Source organism: Physeter macrocephalus, chromosome 11 (assembly GCF_002837175.3).
Source record: "Physeter macrocephalus isolate SW-GA chromosome 11, ASM283717v5, whole genome shotgun sequence".
Taxonomy (NCBI): Eukaryota; Metazoa; Chordata; class Mammalia; order Artiodactyla; family Physeteridae; genus Physeter; species Physeter macrocephalus.
The window spans coordinates 75,062,214-75,080,495 of NC_041224.1; the positions used below are offsets into that span (position 1 = coordinate 75,062,214).

At 38.4% G+C, this 18,282-nt stretch overlaps 1 protein-coding gene across 2 annotated transcripts in view; it reads right to left on the reverse strand.

The window, feature by feature from the left end:
* Positions 1 to 491: 491 nt before the first annotated feature.
* Positions 492 to 18,282, reverse strand: part of ASB7 (ankyrin repeat and SOCS box containing 7) — a 47,327-nt gene continuing 29,536 nt past the window's right edge. The window contains exons 5-6 of one of the 2 annotated variants that reach the window (XM_007119367.4): positions 16,279 to 16,884; positions 492 to 1,708 (exon numbers count right to left, since the gene is read on the reverse strand). In XM_007119367.4, coding sequence (XP_007119429.1) covers positions 1,569 to 1,708; positions 16,279 to 16,884 — 746 coding nt within the window. In that variant the 3' untranslated portion in view covers positions 492 to 1,568. Of the gene's footprint in view, positions 1,709 to 16,270; positions 16,885 to 18,282 lie in introns of those variants that run through there. The other variant, XM_055088168.1, reaches the window with a different exon arrangement.

An 18,282-nucleotide genomic window follows, 5' to 3' on the forward strand; every position in this document is an offset into this window, starting at 1 on the left:
GCTTGAGGAAATAACACTGCTGGCTCTGAAAAGGGTAAAGCCAGAGTAGATTCCTAATTCTGCTTAGTTATACTTTTCAGGTGAAATAGCTGTATACTTAATGACTTAAAACTACAAATTCAGACAAGAGAAGCCCTTCATCTTGTAAACTTCTGATAACAAATTTATTACTGGTGTGTAACTATTCTGAAATTTCCTAAAGCACTAAGAACAATACTGGGATATTTTTAAAGTTTCTTCTGAAACTAAATATGATGACAAATCAAGCACAGAACTCATTTCCAAGGGCATCATCATAGATCCCTAGTGCCTCTAGAACCATTGTTATTGACACTTTATCATATTTATGTTTACACTGCAAACATATGCCAATCAACCCAGAAAATAACTGTTCTGAAGAGCGTCACTGTGCATAACTTTAAAATAGATAGGAAATGCTTAATTAGCATATTAGGAATTAACCAGATTTACAAATGTGCACCCATTAGAAATTTTACCCTTTAGAAATTGTATTTCAACTGGGAAGAAAAAAACACCATGAAACCACCCCAAGTTATTTAACCATTAAAGCCAAATGGTTTAACAATATTTGGGGCTATTTTTAGGGAATACTCTACCACCAGGACATGAAATTTTCGGCTTAAAGTGAAGTAAAAGACAAAGCTTAAAATGAAAATTGCAACTGACATACTATGGTTCTGCAATTAAAATTCGTGGTGGTTCCTGTTCTCATAGGCATGTCAAAGCCAGCTGTGGAATGAGGAACATCAAGTGAAATAATGGATAAAATACACCAGAAAGAGTACTGCACTGGAGGCACTGTTTTAAAAACAGAATACACGGGCTTTATAAAGTTATTTTCTTTCCCATTAGTTTTTTTAAAAGCACAATTCAACTAGAGACAGAAGTTGAGACGCAACGTCTCTGGGTAGTGTACTACAGTTGTTAAAAAAATAAGTTAAAAACAAGAGCACACCAACAGGAAAGCAGAGGTAATGGATTTACGTCATCCAAAGCTACATTAATTAGGAAAAGAACAGTTTGAAACAGCCAATTTGTACTCATTAAAAATGACTGAGGTGACAGCGTTACTTTAAAATTTTCTTAGGGCATTTTCCAGTAGAACCCAGGATGCCCTGGGTAAAACTGTGCCTCCAAACTGTAACAAGTGCTCTGCTGGTTTATAATATTGTGCACATCAATGAAACCATAAATTTGGAAAGGGTAAATTCTCCACTCCTAACCTGCTTGTGTCATTTTGGAAAAACAATTGTTTTAAATGCAATATTGTATAGAAAGCTTGAACCTCGTAAACTTGGACCAAGAAACCAAATTAAGACCTTCAAGCATGTGTGTGTGTGTGTGTGTGTGTGTGTTTATATATATATAAAAACATCCCTCCCCTACAATGAAAACCAAACAAACAAACAAAAAAAACCTAAAAGTGTATACCTGCTTTCTGATTTCACAGCAAATCAGAAGTTGCATAGGATATACTTTGTGCAAGGCAAAAAGCCTTTTAAGTAACTGGAATATAACTCCTAATCTTGCTCACAGTTCTGTGTATATCAGATATCATCAAATTTGTGTTTTAAGTAGTCTTTCATGACCTTGGCAATTGGTAGTTCATCAAGTAGCTTTAGGTTTTGAAGGCCTATACACTGTCGAATTTTAATTCGGCACAGGTCCTGCAAGTTTCTGGGCTGTCCTACAAAGACAGAAAAAAGAAAATGTTACAAAGCTGCAAAGCACAACATTTAAGGTGGGCTTTAAGGTTCTGAAAAGAATAGTTTATTTCACTGGGAAGTGTCTCTCTGTGGACTTTACATGCAAAGGATCAGAGAGACTCTAGCTAGGAGGACATGTCCTGGGTACCTTCATATGGCGTCTCATTTGATCCTTTTCACATCCCTGGGATGGTCGATATTTTCACCTCCATTTTACAAATAGGGACACTAAAGATCAGGGATTTTAGTCAATTGCTCAATGTCAGACGACCAATTAAAGCTTTTTAGACAGAGGCTAAAAACCAGATCTTCTGACTCTAAGCCTGGTATGCCTACCAGTACAAACTGGAATGTCAGTTCTTGTCCCAGGTTGGCCTCTAATATGCTGGGTGAACCAGTGTGAGACAAATCACTCTTCTGGGCCTCAGTTTCTCCACCTGAAAAGTAAGGGAACTAAAAGAGATGCTTTCTAATATGGCTCCTCCTGTCAGCTCACTGTCCAGGGCACAGAACACAATCCTGGGGATCTCTCCCAAATGACATCTGCCCCGCTGTTCACCATGATTCTGGACACAGCAGAACTTGGCTGTGGGGAGGGAGTGGACTGGGAGGGCAGGGGGGGCGGAAAAAGCACCCCAAGCTATTCTGAATCTCCATCTCTTCAAACATGCCACCCTGACCATCTGCCAATAAAAACCTCTGCTATAACCCAACTCAAAAGAAAAATTACAAAATGCAATTTCTTTCACTTTTGAATATTGTGTTTTACCAAATCAATACAGATGACCACAAACACAAGCAAAAATTCTTTGCCACAGAGCCTCAGAAGTGTTTGGATTCACATAAATTCTACTTTCATATTAAATGGTAATAATAATACAAACTAACATATGTTGAAGGTGTACTCTGTGCCATGTAGTCTTATAAGCTCCCGACATACTAACTCGATTAATCCTTTTACGAGGGAAGTACTTTGATCATCATTCCCATTTTATAGGCTGCTTGCATCTCTAAGTAACATGCTCAAAGTCAAGCAGGATGCTATACTTCAGTGATTCTCAAACTTCTTGGTCTCAAAACCTCTTTACACTTTACCATATTAGAAGTTAAAACAGAAATTTCAGAAATACTTATTAATTCATTTAAAAATAACAAAGATATACCCATTATATGTTAACATAAATACCATTGTTATGAAGGTAACAATATTTTCAAAAATAAATAAGAATGGCATTCTTTCACATTTCTGCAAACCTTTTAAAGGTCTGGCTTAAGAGATGATAGCTGAACTCTCATATATGCTCCTACACTCAATCTGTTGTGATGAAATCACATCATCCAGTCTCTGGGGAAGTCCACTTACTCTCATAAAAGAAGGAATGTGGAAAAGACAAATAATGTCTTAGTATTATTATGAAAATTGCTTTGGCCTCGATATCCTGAAAGGGTCTGGCTAACTCCAGGGGTCCCCAGGCCATGGGGAGAACTACTGCTATACTTAGTACTTACTTGAATTGTACTCATTTATAGGGATCACCATTATTCAAAATTAAGTAATTCTTTATAAACGAAAAAGGGTCCTTAAAACTTAGACCTCTGCTCTGTAAGGCCTGTATGAACATGTGCTTTCCAAGAGGTACTTAATACATGGTCTCTTAACAGAATCACAGCTGAAGCTACTGCTGCCCTAAAAATGGCTGTAAGCTAGGGGCACGTGTATCCGTGGATGTCTGCATAAGGATCCCTGTGAGGCTGTAGCACTCACTCATGAGTCTCTTGGTGAGGTATGTCCCCCTCATCGTCCAGATCTCTACTAAAAGGGCACTGCTGAAAGGGAGATGAGGTCAGGTTCCCCATCAGACACTCTCCGAGCTCCTTTTCTCAACAGTACTTAACAAGGCTATGATTTTACATTTACTTGGTGATTAGCCATTAATGTCCATCTTCCTCACATGTTCCATGAGGGTAAGACGATTTCTGGCTGCCAATGCAAAAGTCCGATGCCTGACACAATACTCAACAAATACTAGTTGAACAAATGAACACTTAATAGGCTTGTCCTTAAAGTATGAAACAGTCAGCTCATTGCAAAACACACCCATGTCAACAGCAAATCATTTTCTAACCTGTTTTGAATTATTTTTCATCACCATTCATGGGCTACCTTTAGGAAGAGAATAAATTATCACTGTCATTTTTCAATAAATGCTTATAGTATTTGATCTGCAAATGCAAACCAGAACATGTATCAGATTTGAATCTTCTTTTTTTAAAGAATTTGATTTTCCTAATAGATGGCAGGTTCTTTTCAAGTACAATATTAATGAAAAGAACAACCACGATGTATTCAGGCAAAAAACAAATGACATAGAATTGACATATATAAATATACATGTGTACTTAAATGAAAACATATCATCTAACAATGTGGAAAACCTGTATTATTGGAATTTGCTTAGCTAACATAGAAAAGATGGAGACAATAGGTTCCAAATAGGGGATCTTCTGATGGTCTCGTTTTGTGGCAGATTATACTCTCCAAAAACGACCACAGTACCTCTATGCCTCATGCTCTTTTTTTTTTACAATGTGACTGGATACCCCATCATTAAGAGACAGTATCTAGGTTCCCTCTCCTTCAAACCGGGTGGGCTCGTGACTATGGTGAAACTCATAGATCATAGCTTTCACCTGGCTCTTGGGACATTCACTCTTGGCACACAGCTATCACCACGCCATAAAGAAGTCTCAGCAGTCTACAAAAAGGAACTGAAGTAATTGCCCAACATCCAGGCTGAGCTCCCAGCCAAGTGCCCGCACAACTAGCCAGCCATCAGAGTGAGCCCTTTTGACAGTGGAGAGGCCCCAGTCAGGTGGCTCTAGATGACACTGCTTGGAGTAGAGAAGTAAAATAATCAACTATTATTATTTTAAGCCACTAAAATTTGCAGCATTAGATAACCAAGTGAGATTCTGGGACGTGGAAGTAGGGGGTTGCCATTTAAAAAAAAAATCTAAAATAGGTAGGTTTGTCATTGGGACCAGGCAGGGGGGGAAAAGCTTTGACGAGGCTGTTGGTCAGGGCTTAAAGGAAAGTTTTAAAATGTTACTAGAAGCTGCAGCAAAGGGGAGACTTTTAATGGTTTAATAAATTCAAGGGAGGCAGCTACAGAAATACTACCACCCTCAGAAGCTATTGGTGCATTAGCCTTTCCCAGGGAAAAATGAACTTTCTATGCCTAAATATCTGAAAGTTTTACTCAATTTGCTACCGAATTTTCTTCTTCTTAAGCAGTGTGTTGTGGCAGTCTTTTAATGTTTGGGGAGAATGTGATCTTTTGAAGATTTCCTGACCATGTATAATTCCTGTCTGCAGAAAGACCTTGAATGGTAAGGGCCAGAGTGGTTAAAAGCATCAACTCTGCAGCCAGCATCAACTGCTGGCCCCAGAAGCTCTTGGGTGAGCTACTTAGCCTCCTGCCTTGGTTTCGGCATCTATGAACTAAGGATAACACCACCTACATAATAGGCCTTACAAGCATAAAAAGAATTAGTTTTGGTAAAGTGCTTACAATAGTACCCAGGCATATAGTAAGAGCTACAGAGTATTTGGTAAATAAACGTTAAAACAGTAATTTTAAATACTTGTAAGGATATGTTTTGCTTCCCCTTCTCAGAAAAGTAGAGGGCTCCTTTTTGGAAGATGAAGCTTCCTGGTGTTAAGATGGTAAGAAAACTAGCTGACAACTTAACAGTAAAAGAACAACTCGTAATCTAGTCCTGGGAAACAGTCGTGAGCAAATTGATGGAAATCATATTCTGGAAATCACTACATGACCTGGATTCGGCAGAGATGTGAGAACTTTGTATAAAAAAGCTGTGCAGTGATGAAGTCAGGTGTGTCGTTATCTACTGCTCCACAAATATACAGATATTCCCTCACCTTGCCAGGTAGTGGCACTGAGTGAAAAGCAGTCTACATAATAAAGAGTAATAAAGACTAATTGTAATGAGTGTTATTTCTAAGACTATTTAAGGACCCATTTTTTCAGGAATATCATTTTAGGAATAGAAGGTTATGACTGAAAAAGAAGTACAGGTATACCTCGTTTTATTGCGTTTTGCAGATACTGCATTTTTTACAAATTGAAGGTCTGTGGCAACCCTGAACTGAGGAAGTCTATCAGCGCCATTTTTCCAGCAGCATTCGCTCACTTCATGTCTCTGTGCCACATTTTGGTAGTTCTTGAAATATTTCAAACATTGCCATTATTATTATATTATTATGGTGATCTGTGATCAGTGATCCTTTCCTTGAAGTTACTACTAGGCTAAAGGCTCAGATGATGATTAGCGTTTTCTAGTAATAAAGTATTTTTTAAATTAAGGTACGCATTGTTTTTTTAGACATAATGCTATTGCACACTTGATATACTACAATATAGTTTAAACATAACTTTTCCGTGCACTGGGAAACCAAACAATTTGTATGACTTGCTTTATTGCAACAGTCACTTTATTGCAGTGGTCTGGAACAGAACCTGCAGTATCTCTGAGATGTGCCTATTATTTATTTTCTTGTCGACATATCACTCAAAAGTATTTACTGAGCACCTACTATGTACTTAAAAATGCACTGTCCCCGAGATTAAAGGGGCAAGAGAAAGAAGGAGGTGGTGGCAGAGGAAAAGAAGGCAGAGAAAGAGAATAAAGGGAACAAAAGCAAAAAACCAACACACGTGCACGCTGTTTACCAGACATCTTGGAAAATTACTCCTGTCCTGTTAAATAGCAACTGCCTTGTCCATGGGATGACAGGGGAGACCTTGGGGGACATCTCACAAAAAGAGTATAATTTAAGGAATTATAAACACTATGGGGGATGCAGAAACACTACAAACTATTATTCATACTAATGAACTACAATGGGATTACATAATACTTCAAAGGGTTATTAGTCTTTCCATTTGGTAAAGAAGCCCATCATTAGTAATAATTGGGCTGGTATAAAATAGGAAATCAGCTTTTGAAGGGTCTGGTCTAGTATAATTACAAAACCAGGGCAGCAGCATAATTTTGAAAATTAAATATCCTAAAGCACCTCCTTTTGACATGACCAGCACTGCATTTATAATAGGCTAAACATATTTATTTAGCACTCTCCATCTTAGGTCAACATCTGGAATGGTCTCGCAATACCTCTTTGTTTTATTTTAGTTTCCCATTTTAAGATCCTACCATAAACACGTTTTATTCCTTTGCTCTTGCCTCTGAATTCCCTTCACAGGGACTTAGTATGAAATGTGTTAAATCTTATTTTACAGGACAAAGGTAGTTGCGAGCTCACCTCAAAATAAAAATCATGGTATTGTAAAATAAAAGGCTACTCTGATTTAACTCTTAGAATCCAAAAGTACACAATGTCAGGCTTGATGACATTTGTCCACTTGTTACATTTTTCTTCACAGGCACACGAGCTTTGACCTATTTTTCTCATTTGCACTAAGCCAAACAAAAGCATATATTGCTTCCTAACAAATAACAGAAATCCCTAGAAGCCTACATAAAAAATAGAAAGTAATGCAAATATGATAGAAATAGTACAGAATAAGGTAATACTTTCCATATCAAAGAACCTTAAAATGTGGTGTAATTTGACTTAAAACTGTGTACTATTTGTTTCTAAAAGTGATTTAAATAATTGGGACTAAATAACCCTATAAGACTACAATGTAGATGTGTAGCAAAATCCCCAATGAGAAGAAAAATCAATTATCAAAAATAACCTTAGTTAAAATGTGTTACACAAATTATTTCCCCAAAGAGTTATACTAAGTAACATTATTTTGGTAAGTCATACTAAAAAAAAAAAGAAAAAAAAAAAGGTAAAAGAAACTGATTAAAGAAGCATTTGAAAGGAACACAGGAGTAAGGGCACCTGATGCCGATGGGTTGTATGGGATTATGTGCTTACATACCTACCTGTTGCTGTGCTGGACTTAGCTGAGAAAGCCACAGCCTAAATTTCACTTTCTTAAAATTAAAGTCATGATTTATATTCTTACTTTTTTTAAAGTTTAAAACTTTGCAGCTAAAACATACTACTTGACTATGACTGAAATTTAAATAAAGACATATTTCAGGTTACTATAGTGTTTATAAAATAGTATTTTTACATGCCTGTGATTTCAGGTTACTGTAGTGTTTATAAAATAGTATTTTTAAATGCCCGTAACTGATGTTCTAGAAAGCAACAATCTTAAGTACTTGATGGATTAAGTCTCTGCAAAACAGTTTACCCAACTCATTCCCATTTACCTAATCTTTTTCTCTTAGAAGTATGAGCCCTTTATTTTTCAAATTCCTTTTGGTCAATTTACTTATTTAAAAAGTTTTTATTTAAATAAAATACTTAAAAATTATTTAAATTATTAAATACATTAAAATTATTTTAAATTAAATTATTAATTCCTTTTATTAACTCCTTTAATTCCTTAAAACATACAAATCGAAATATTGATACAACCCAGCACTACCTTTTACCTACCACTGAAGCATACTGAGCAGCTGCTTCAAGTATTTGAACAGCATCTACGAGAAACACAGATCAGTGCATTACCTTAGACTCCTCTGGATATTAAACACAAACCCAACTGGCATATTCTCTGCCTTAAGAGTAATTTATACTAGAGCCTGCCGTGCTATGTAAAAAAAAAAAAAAAAAAAGGTGTTTACTGAACAGTTAAGTGGTTAACTTACTCAAGGACTCCTTGGCACCTCTGATATGCTGCTGTGCACAGTGAATCTCTGAAACTGGGATCTAGAATCCAGGGTACTAGTCTTCTAAACTGACTTGCACTCTTAAAATTATAGGACCTCAAAGAATTTTTGTTTATGTGTGTTATTTCCATCTATATTCATCATATCTAGAAAATAAACTTCAGAAATTTTAAAAATACTTATTGATTCACTTAAAATAATAGTAATAAATTTATTATCAGTTGAAATAAGTTTTTATGGGAAAAAAAGCTGCTTTTCAAAACAAGAAAAATTTCATGAGAAAAGTGGCATTGTTTTACATCTCTGCAAATATCTCTTAGATCTGGCTTCAGAGAAGACTGCTGGATTTAGAGATCTGCTTCTGCATACCATCTGTTGTAATATGCTGTTTCGACTGAAGTAGATGAAGAAAATCCAGACTCACATAGGTAGTTGGAAAAGGAAGGAATATTTTAATGGCCTTTTTAGATAATCATGGATCTTCTTTGATACTTCACCAAAACTCAACAAGAGGTGTTTTTTTAAAGGTTAGATGCAACATGGAATCTGAAACCACAACAATGAACTTCTTTATACTCTTTCATATTAAAATCCATTGGTCTGTTTTGCCCTCTGAACGGATCTTTTACCCATGCATGATTTTGTAACATCATGCATTAGTCGTTTGGAAAATACTGGTTACCTGGGTTATTATGCAGATCTTCCAAATGTTGACCCAATTTATTACATGATATCAAAAAATTACTTTTGTTATTATCTCAACTAATCTCAAAAAAGTCTTTACATGTTGGGAAACTGTCAATGTCCCAGTGGCAAATACAAAAATACAAGCTTTTCAAAATTCTAATTTTCACTTGAAAGCTCAAATTTTATGACTCACCATAAATACTGTCGGTTGTTTTCCTTAAGGTGACAAATGCACTTTATTCATTTTCAAGAAAATGTCTACCAAATACCAAAGTCTAAACAGCTATAGTTTGGCTGTCCGTCCATCCTTCAGGTAAAAATGGTATTCCACCAAAAATGCTGCTGGTTCAGCTCAAACAAATCACAGATGTACTTTTCCTCAATTCAATCACAGCACTTCATTATACAGTAAGAATATTTTCAATTTCTATCCCACAGAATATTTAAAAGGTACATACTGAAAGGGATAAGATTTAATAAAATTAAATCAAAGAGATTCCTAAATGGAACTGGAACACTCTTTACTGAGATTGCCTTGTGGTGAAGAACACAACTACTAGTACCCTCTGGGACTACTACCTTGATTAAAGCTGAGGTACCTGCCATTTTACCCATCACAGCTCTTATACCATCAGTGCAAAAGTCAGTGCAGAGACGTAGACGTAGAGAACGGACATGTGGGCACAGGGGGGAAGGGGAGGGTGGGATGAAGTGGGAGACTAGGTTTGACATAAATACACTACTATGTGTAAAACAGATAGTTCATGGGAACCTGCTGTATAGCACAGGGAGCTCAGCTCCGTGCTCTGTGATGACCTAAATGGGGAGGGGGGAAAGGGGGGAGGGAGGTCCAAGAGGGAGGGGATATATACATATAGCTGATTACATATAGCTGATTCACTTCATTGTACAGCAGAAACTAATACAACGTTGTAAAGCAATTTTACTCCAATAAAAAAAAAGGCATCTATGGAGAACAGTATGGAGGTTCCTTAAAAAACTACAAATAGAACTACCATACGACCCCGCAATCCCACTACTGGGCATATACCCTGAGAAAACCATAATTCAAAAAGAGTCATGTACCAAAATGTTCATTGCAGCTCTATTTACAATAGCCAGGACATGGAAGCAACCTAACTGTCCATCAACAGATGAATGGATAAAGAAGATGTGGCACATATATACAATGGGATATTACTCAGCCATAAAAAGAAATGAAACTGAGTTATTTGTAATGAGGTGGATAGACCTGGAGTCTGTCATACAGAGTGAAGTAAGTCAGAAGGAGAAAAACAAATACCGTATGCTAACACATATATATGGAATCTAAGAAAAAAAAATGCCATGAAGAGATTAGTGGTAGGACGGGAATAAAACACAGACCTACTAGAGCATGGACTTGAGGACATGGGGAGGGGGAAGGGTAAGCTGTGACGAAGTGAGAGAGTGGCAGGGACATATATACACTACCAAATGTAAAATAGAGAGCTAGTGGGAAGCTGCCGCATAGCACAGGGAGATCACCTCTGTGCTTTGTGACCACCAAGAGGGGTGGGATAGGGAGGGTGGGAGGGAGGGAGACACAAGAGGGAAGAGATATGGGAACATATGTATATGTATAACTGATTCACTTTGTTGTAAAGGAGAAACTAACACACTATTGTAAAAGTTATACTCCAATAAAGATGTTAAAAAAAAAAAGGCAAATAATATCTCAGTATTGTTATGAAATTAGTTTTGGCCTCATGGGCACCTAAAACTGTCTTGAGGACCCCCAAGAGTCCACACTGTTCTACATGAATCCAGAAACAAAATAAAATAAAACCACAAGCAGCAGGATATCATCCCCTTTAAGAGTGTTTATTGGCAAGAATTTTTAAAAGGAGGGACTCCACAGACTATGGTCTAATTCCCCCATTTTTCAGAGGAGGAAACAGACCCATGAGGCAGGTGGAGGCTAAGCAGCTTGCCCAAGTTTATTAGGTAAGTCAGACACTGGGTCAACAGCCCATTAGCTGCTCTCTCCACCACCAGACTCAGCTGATTCAACAGCACCCATGACACAGGCACAGCTGAGAAACCTTCAGGACACTCTAAGGGAGACACGTGCCTCTGAATACAAGTGGGCAAAACTCTACTCAGCCCAAGGGACCATGGATAGGATGATTTTTGCATTTTAAGTAAAAATGATAAAAATAATGAATAGACTTCTGGTTTCAGCTCCAACATATAAAGAACTTGAAGTCCTCACTCCAGTCCTTATAAGAAGAAAAAGCTGAACAAACTGAAATTAATGACTTATCTAGCACCCATCAGTAAACTGATGTCGCAGGGCAAACCTCCACCATAAAATCTGGAGAGAGAATCAGATCTAGTGTCACAGCTGAAATCTGTGCACCTGCAGCAGTAGCTACTGGAGCCACAAACTGGTAGGAACACTTAAATGGTCATTATGACAAACTGCCAGGAGCTGTGCATGGACCAGCCTGAGAGGGAGAGCCACAGTCTTAGGAAACCCCCGCATGTTCTGAGCTTTCCTTTCAGGAACCCCATCAGGTTCTCACATGAAGAGCCAATAAAGACCCCCTCATGGCTCTGCCAGGGGGAGGGTGAGAATAACTATCTGACATACACTCAGAAACTTCATAACAAAGTCTGTTCTCCAAGGAAAGAGACTTCACCAGAGTCTTACCCCACCTGGAGAATAAACGTTTCTCTGACTCCAGCCACTGCAGTCCTCCTAGCTCACCAAGGTGTGGGTATTTGGGGGTGGGGGGCAGGGCATGAAACCGGGGAGAGAGCAAAACTGCTTTCTCATGAAATCTCTCTCTCTTTCTTAAAAAACTTTCATATTCTGAGTAACTCCTTGACTCAGAAAGTTTACATTGTAGGGCAGGGAGATGATAAGGGGAAAAGAACACTAGATTACAATCCCATTGCTCAAGGAGAGTTCTATTATTATTTAACCATTTCCTCAGGGTAAGCTTTACTTATGAAATAGTCTTTCTTGAAGTTTTAACGTTGCACCTCTTTTAACAACATTTTCTTGTGCTCGCCCTTCCTTGTGCATAAATGTTAATTTTTTCTTTTGAATTGGGCAAACATTCCTACAATCTCTGCTCTTTATCTTCAGCTAGAGAATTTTTGCCCATTCCTATATGCCAGAGTTTCCATGATCCTCTTAGCTCCAAATGGTGTCTGTGCAAATGCTATGTACAAATTATTCTACTTGAATTAACTGCATGCATTTGCATGACCCTCAGAATGAGTGTCTCCAATAGACCTCCATCAACAGACCTCCATCATCCTCCATCAGTGGACCTCCATCAGAACGTCTGCTGCTGTCTGTCATCACCACCATTTCTACCTGTCATCGGTCACATCTTCATTGCTCTCTCTGTTGTTGTCCCTTTAGTTTATTTGCTCCACTCTTTTTTTTTTTCTAGTAAAAGAACTAAAAGACCAAAAACTGGCTTCTCTAAGCAGGAAACATCTTTCCCTCAGCAAGGTGATCCTCATTCTCCAGGTATGATCATTGGCTCTTAGCTGTATTTACCATTCCAGGGCACAAAAAAGCTGCTCCTTCAGTTGACTGGCTTTCTGGAGGTGATCACATTGAGTTCCAGCCATTCTAGAAGGCAGAGGTTTCTGGAAGTCTGTCTGTAGAATAGCAACACCTCTTTGTGGCTTCTCCCTCTACTGTGACCAACAAGGCACCCACAGATACTACCTTATAACTAAGCCACTTGACCTGCTCTGTTTTTATGGAGTGTGTATCAGAGTTTTTATGGCAATTTTTCTAAAAAGCCACAGTAGCTTTTAGATTCTAGGATTATGATTGTCTTGAGCTCTTCCAATTTAAATAACTTGCTCTCTAGTAAAATGTCCCTGAATAAAGACCACCAAGTGGCATTTCTGCTGTCCTTACACCTCAGGAGTCTGAGTTCTCAGATTTGAGGCCAAGGACTCGGGGCCTAGAGAGCGGTAGCTCTCAGCAGCAGTAAAGACTGAAAGGAGCTCAGATATTTGACTTGATGGCTCCCTGAACCACCCAACCATCTTTCACTCTGGTTTTCTTTTCTTTTTTAAAAATTTATTTATTTATTTATTTATTTTTGGCTGCATTCGGTCTTCATTGCTGCACATGGGCTTTCTCTAGTTCGGGCAAGCGGCGGGGCTACTCTTTGTTGCAGTGCACAGGCTTCTCATTGCGGTGGCTTCTCTTGTTACAGAGCACGGGCTCTAGGCGCGTGGGCTTCAGTAGTTGTGGCAATGGGCTCTGTAGTTGTGGCTTGCAGGCTCTAGAGCGCAGGCTCAGTAGTTGTGGCGCACAGGCTTAGCTGCTCCGCAGCATGTGGGATCTTCCCGGACCAGGGCTCGAACCCATGTCCCCTGCATTGGCAGGTGGATCCTTAACCACTGCGCCACCAGGGAAGTCCTCACTCTGGTTTCCAAGAGAGCCAATACAAAGCTCCAGAGGGCATCAGCTACAGTTGGTCCTTCTAGCACATAATTATTCACTAGAAAAAGAAAATCTAATAAATAATGCACAGGTGAAGCAGAAACACTTAATTTGCTTTTGGCAGGAAACACCACTGACAGCAAAGTCAAGAAGTAATGAATTATGTTGCATCACCTGAAGACAGAGGATAACTGCAGCCTTCCAAGGACAGATGGTCCTTCACTTCTGAAAAGCATCCCAAGTTTGCTCAGCCACCATCCTTACAGATGCAGCCAATCAGCCAACCCACACTTACTGAGGACCTACTAGGTGTATGGCTCTGCTCTAGGTGCAGTGAAGAACTCAAACACAAAGAGGCAGTCCCGTTGATTTTCCTATCTGCCCTAATTTTAAAGGTACGTGTGAATCTTGTTTTAATTCAACATTCTTGCTCTCCAGCAGCACTCCATGGTGGAACTGAGCAGCTCCAAGGGCCAGGGGATGAAGGGGCAGCTCCCCCCATACCCCGGGCTGCCTGTCTCCAGATGCAGACTACACAACAGTTTATAGAGTTGAAAATAGAGGCTAGGGTAGAATAAGAATCTAAGGGATTCACTCTGTAGGTAGCAAGCCAGCTCTTGCTGTTCATCTACCCTCACTTAATTAAATATTTTATTTTAAAAAAAACATATATAGCACTTAAAATGTGCCAGGTACTGTTTTAAGTGCTTTATAAATATTAACTCATTCAATCCTCACAACAAGCCTGTAAGACAGATATAATTACCCCAATTTTAAGATGAGGACACTGAGGCACAAAGCGGTTAGCTAATGTGTTTGTAACTCAAAGTTACAGCTAATATGTGGTAGAGTCACGGCTGGTCTAACATAGTCTAGCCCTAGTCTACACCATTAACCACTGAGCAAAGTATTTAACAAACAGGCTGCGGCATTTATGTGTGTAACATGCCTTCCTGAAGACAGACAAGGTAATTTAACCATGAGCCTCTAGTGTTAAAATTAAAACAACAATAGCAGCAACAACAAAAATATATTCAGAATTTATTAAGAATAAGATATACTTTATAGGCTACATACCACGCCAGAATTCTAACCTCAAGTTCAAGAGTAACCTTATCTTTCAATACACCAACACCCCTACTGGTCTATATAAATGAAAACTGCTAGAACATTTGCTGAGAGAATCAGCATTTGAATTTTTGCTGTAGTCTTTTTCCTAAAATGTGGCCTGGATCTGAAGGGTCAGCTGGGGAGGAATCAGCACACACAACATCTCCTGTCTCTGGGTACATCAGTGTGCCTCAAAAGCTTTCTGCAAGGGACCACCTACCAGATAGCCCAAAACACCTCTCCTAAGGCAGGCGTATCTGTCATGTACAAGTTGAAAGCCACTAGGCACTTGTGGATGTTTAAATTTAAATTAATACAATTAAATAAAATTAAAAATTCAGTTCCTATGTGGCACTTGCCACATAATAAGTGTTCAACAGCCACATGGGGCTAGTGGCTACCACAGTCGACAGCACAGAGACCATTTCCATCATCACAGAAAGTTCTATTGGACAGCATGAGTTAGACCCTGAGTGTGATTTCTTTTTATGCTTGAGTCTGAATATACTTAGTGGTAATAATTTGATCCTTCCCTTCTTATGAATAAACAAAATACAAATTACACTTCATTTCTTCATAAGTTTTCTACTCCCAAATTCAGCTCTCAGGGGATCAGTGGATTATTTACAAGCAGGTCAAGTAAACTCCTCACCCTCCAGTACCTGGTACCCAGAATGTGTTTCTTCTTCCATAACAATGAATGAAACATAAAACTTAGGTGAGGAAGGGGAATTCATTAAAAAGTGTGGCAGACAAATGTTTTGTTTATAGACTGTGGCTTCATGTGGGATGTTAAGCTCTGAGACACACACTCGACTGGTCACAAGGCAGTCGGACAGGAGAGGGTGGCTACTCCACTACACACAATGGGTCAGACACTTTTCCTGGCTTTAAAAAAAAGTACCCACACAAAAACAGGTCAGTTATACGGTCCTGTGTGGGCCAGAGACAGTGGCACCAAATTTTCCACTGGGAGCAAATTTTTCTTTACAACACTTTGATTTCTATCATCCTTAACCTGCATTACTAAGATGCCTGATAAATAACACTGTTGTTCCATTTCATGTTTGTTCACATTGTAAAGAAGAAGAAAAGCAACAATAAAACATGAGCAACAGCTTAGCAATAAAGCACAAATTCTAGGACACTTCCATAGCTATGGATGCTAAGATCCAAAATTCTCCTAATTCCTCAATCTCAATTCCAGGAAAGCCTGGAAAGACTATGTTTATGACCAGTAGGAACTGCCTTGTTCTAGCATCGATCTTAACATCTAACATCGAGGGTGTTCTAACACCCTATCTACCCCCATTTACTTTTAGTAGCACAACTGAATTTTTAATGAAATCCTGTGATACAGAGCTTTCTTTTCATTTCAGATGAATGGAATGAGCAGGGCTAACAAGAATCATTAATGTCTGGTCATTTTAAGTTGTAAAAATACCTTAAGCTCCTCAGAAGATACAAAATTTTTTTAAATGTAATAATAGTAATAATTAAATTACATACTTGTGACTTCTTGTAAGAAATCCAAACATGGTCGACTACTTCCAGAAATGCTTATTGAAACAGCCAGTGGGGTCTGTCCTTCATAGTTCCTTGTATTCGTGTCCGCTCCATAATTATATAACATCCGTGCACAAAGCACATCATCCCTAAGGGCAGACAAATGTAAAGGAGTCTGTCCATCTTCTAAGCGACCCAAGTTTGTGTCTGCTCCTCTCTGAAGGAACATTCGGCAATAAGAGTGATTGCTTTTGATCACAGCGTATCGCAACAGGAAACCGTTCTGAATGTCGATGTTGGCATTGTGGTCCAGGAGGATTTTCACACAGCTTGACCTCTCTCGGATAATGGCGAGCTGAAGCGGCGTTGTACCTTTATCACTGAGTGGGTCGACCTCAGCCTTGAACTCCAGTAGGAGTCGGACAAATGAGTCCCTACCATAGTGAGCAGCCACATGAAGGGGAGTCCAGCCATCATTGCTTTTTGCATTAATAATGTCGCTCCTGTATTCAGATTCTAACATCAGGCGTGCAATCCGAGCCCGGCCATGCATGGCTGCGTAATGAAGTGCAGTGAAGCCTCCGATTAAGTCCTTAACTGTGGGATCAGCTAGAGTTAAAACCAAAATGAAAACATTAGCAGACTCTGAGACAAAGCAACGAACTCTGCCATGGCACAGCACATCTTAGCCAATTCTCTTATGAAATGTGAAATGATTAAACACTATAATGAATATCAAGTCCTTCTTGCCTCAGCTTAATTGAAATACCATTTTAATGGAAAAAAAATTTTAGTAGAAAGTTATCAAACCTCGATTAATAGGATGAGTATATGACTTACAAAGTGTTTAAAAGCTATATACAAAAAACAGAGTCCAGATCACCACATCCCCTCTCTTTGCTAATTTCACCGATTGCCCTTGGCTTCCCAACTCCCTCATCTCTGTACTGTTTCATGTTTCTCTTCTGTTTTGAACTTTTTGTTTTATTTTCTCTTCTGCTGTTTCGTGGTCTTAAAAAGAAGCATGTGTAGCAACATCTGCTGCTCTAAATTACGGATGTACTGTGGTCTGGCAGACTGTGTTGTTTTAGGGTGTATTAGGTAAAAATTTTAAAAAAAAGGTTTTCTGTGATCTGTAAGAATTCCAAAACATGTAAGATATATGTTAAGTGATCTTGATAAATCATGTTTTTATAAGATAAAACTCTATTCTGAATTCTTCGTTTTACAAGAACTTTGGAGTTTTTAAGAATTAAGCAGCACACATTGTGTGAAAAATTGGGAGAAACCTCAGCACTGAATACATATTATTTTCTAAAACAGTTCCAAACCTCTCTCCTAAATCGACAGATTTCTGGAAGAAAAAAAATAAATAAAAGAGAAGAAAAGAAACTAAAATGATTTATCTGCTGTGTGACTCCTCAAGTCACAGACTTTTGTCACCTGCCCCCAATCTTTCCTAAAGCTGAGGGTCAGTTCTACACAGCTCTCATCCCACTAGCCTTCCTGGACAAGTGCAGAAAAGGGGCAAGAACCCTCATATGCTATAGGTAGGTCACTTCCTGGAGGCCAGCAATTCTGTGTGAAGATAACTGGCTGGACCTAACTACCAAGGATTAAAATACTTTCTTCTTATAAAAGTCACCATTAATTTTTAGCTTGTTCATGAAAGAGAAAAATTCATAAGTGTTCTTCAAACAAACAAACAAAAAGCCTCCACAGTCATGTGATTAAACACTTGCATTTTGTTTAGTAAAATGTTGCTTGGTTCTAAAACATTTTATGACAGCTTGGTCTCTTAGAAAAACCTATGAGGCAGAAAATTTTATCTAAAATAGTAATAATACTGTGGAGAATACAAATTTCAATTAAGAAATAGTTACAACAAAAGCTATAAAAAGTTAACACTTTTTAGGTAAGCTATATCAGTTGAATTTCTATGATTATTTCATATAAACTGACATTACACAAGACTAATATGACTTTTATGTGTTTAAAGAAAATGAG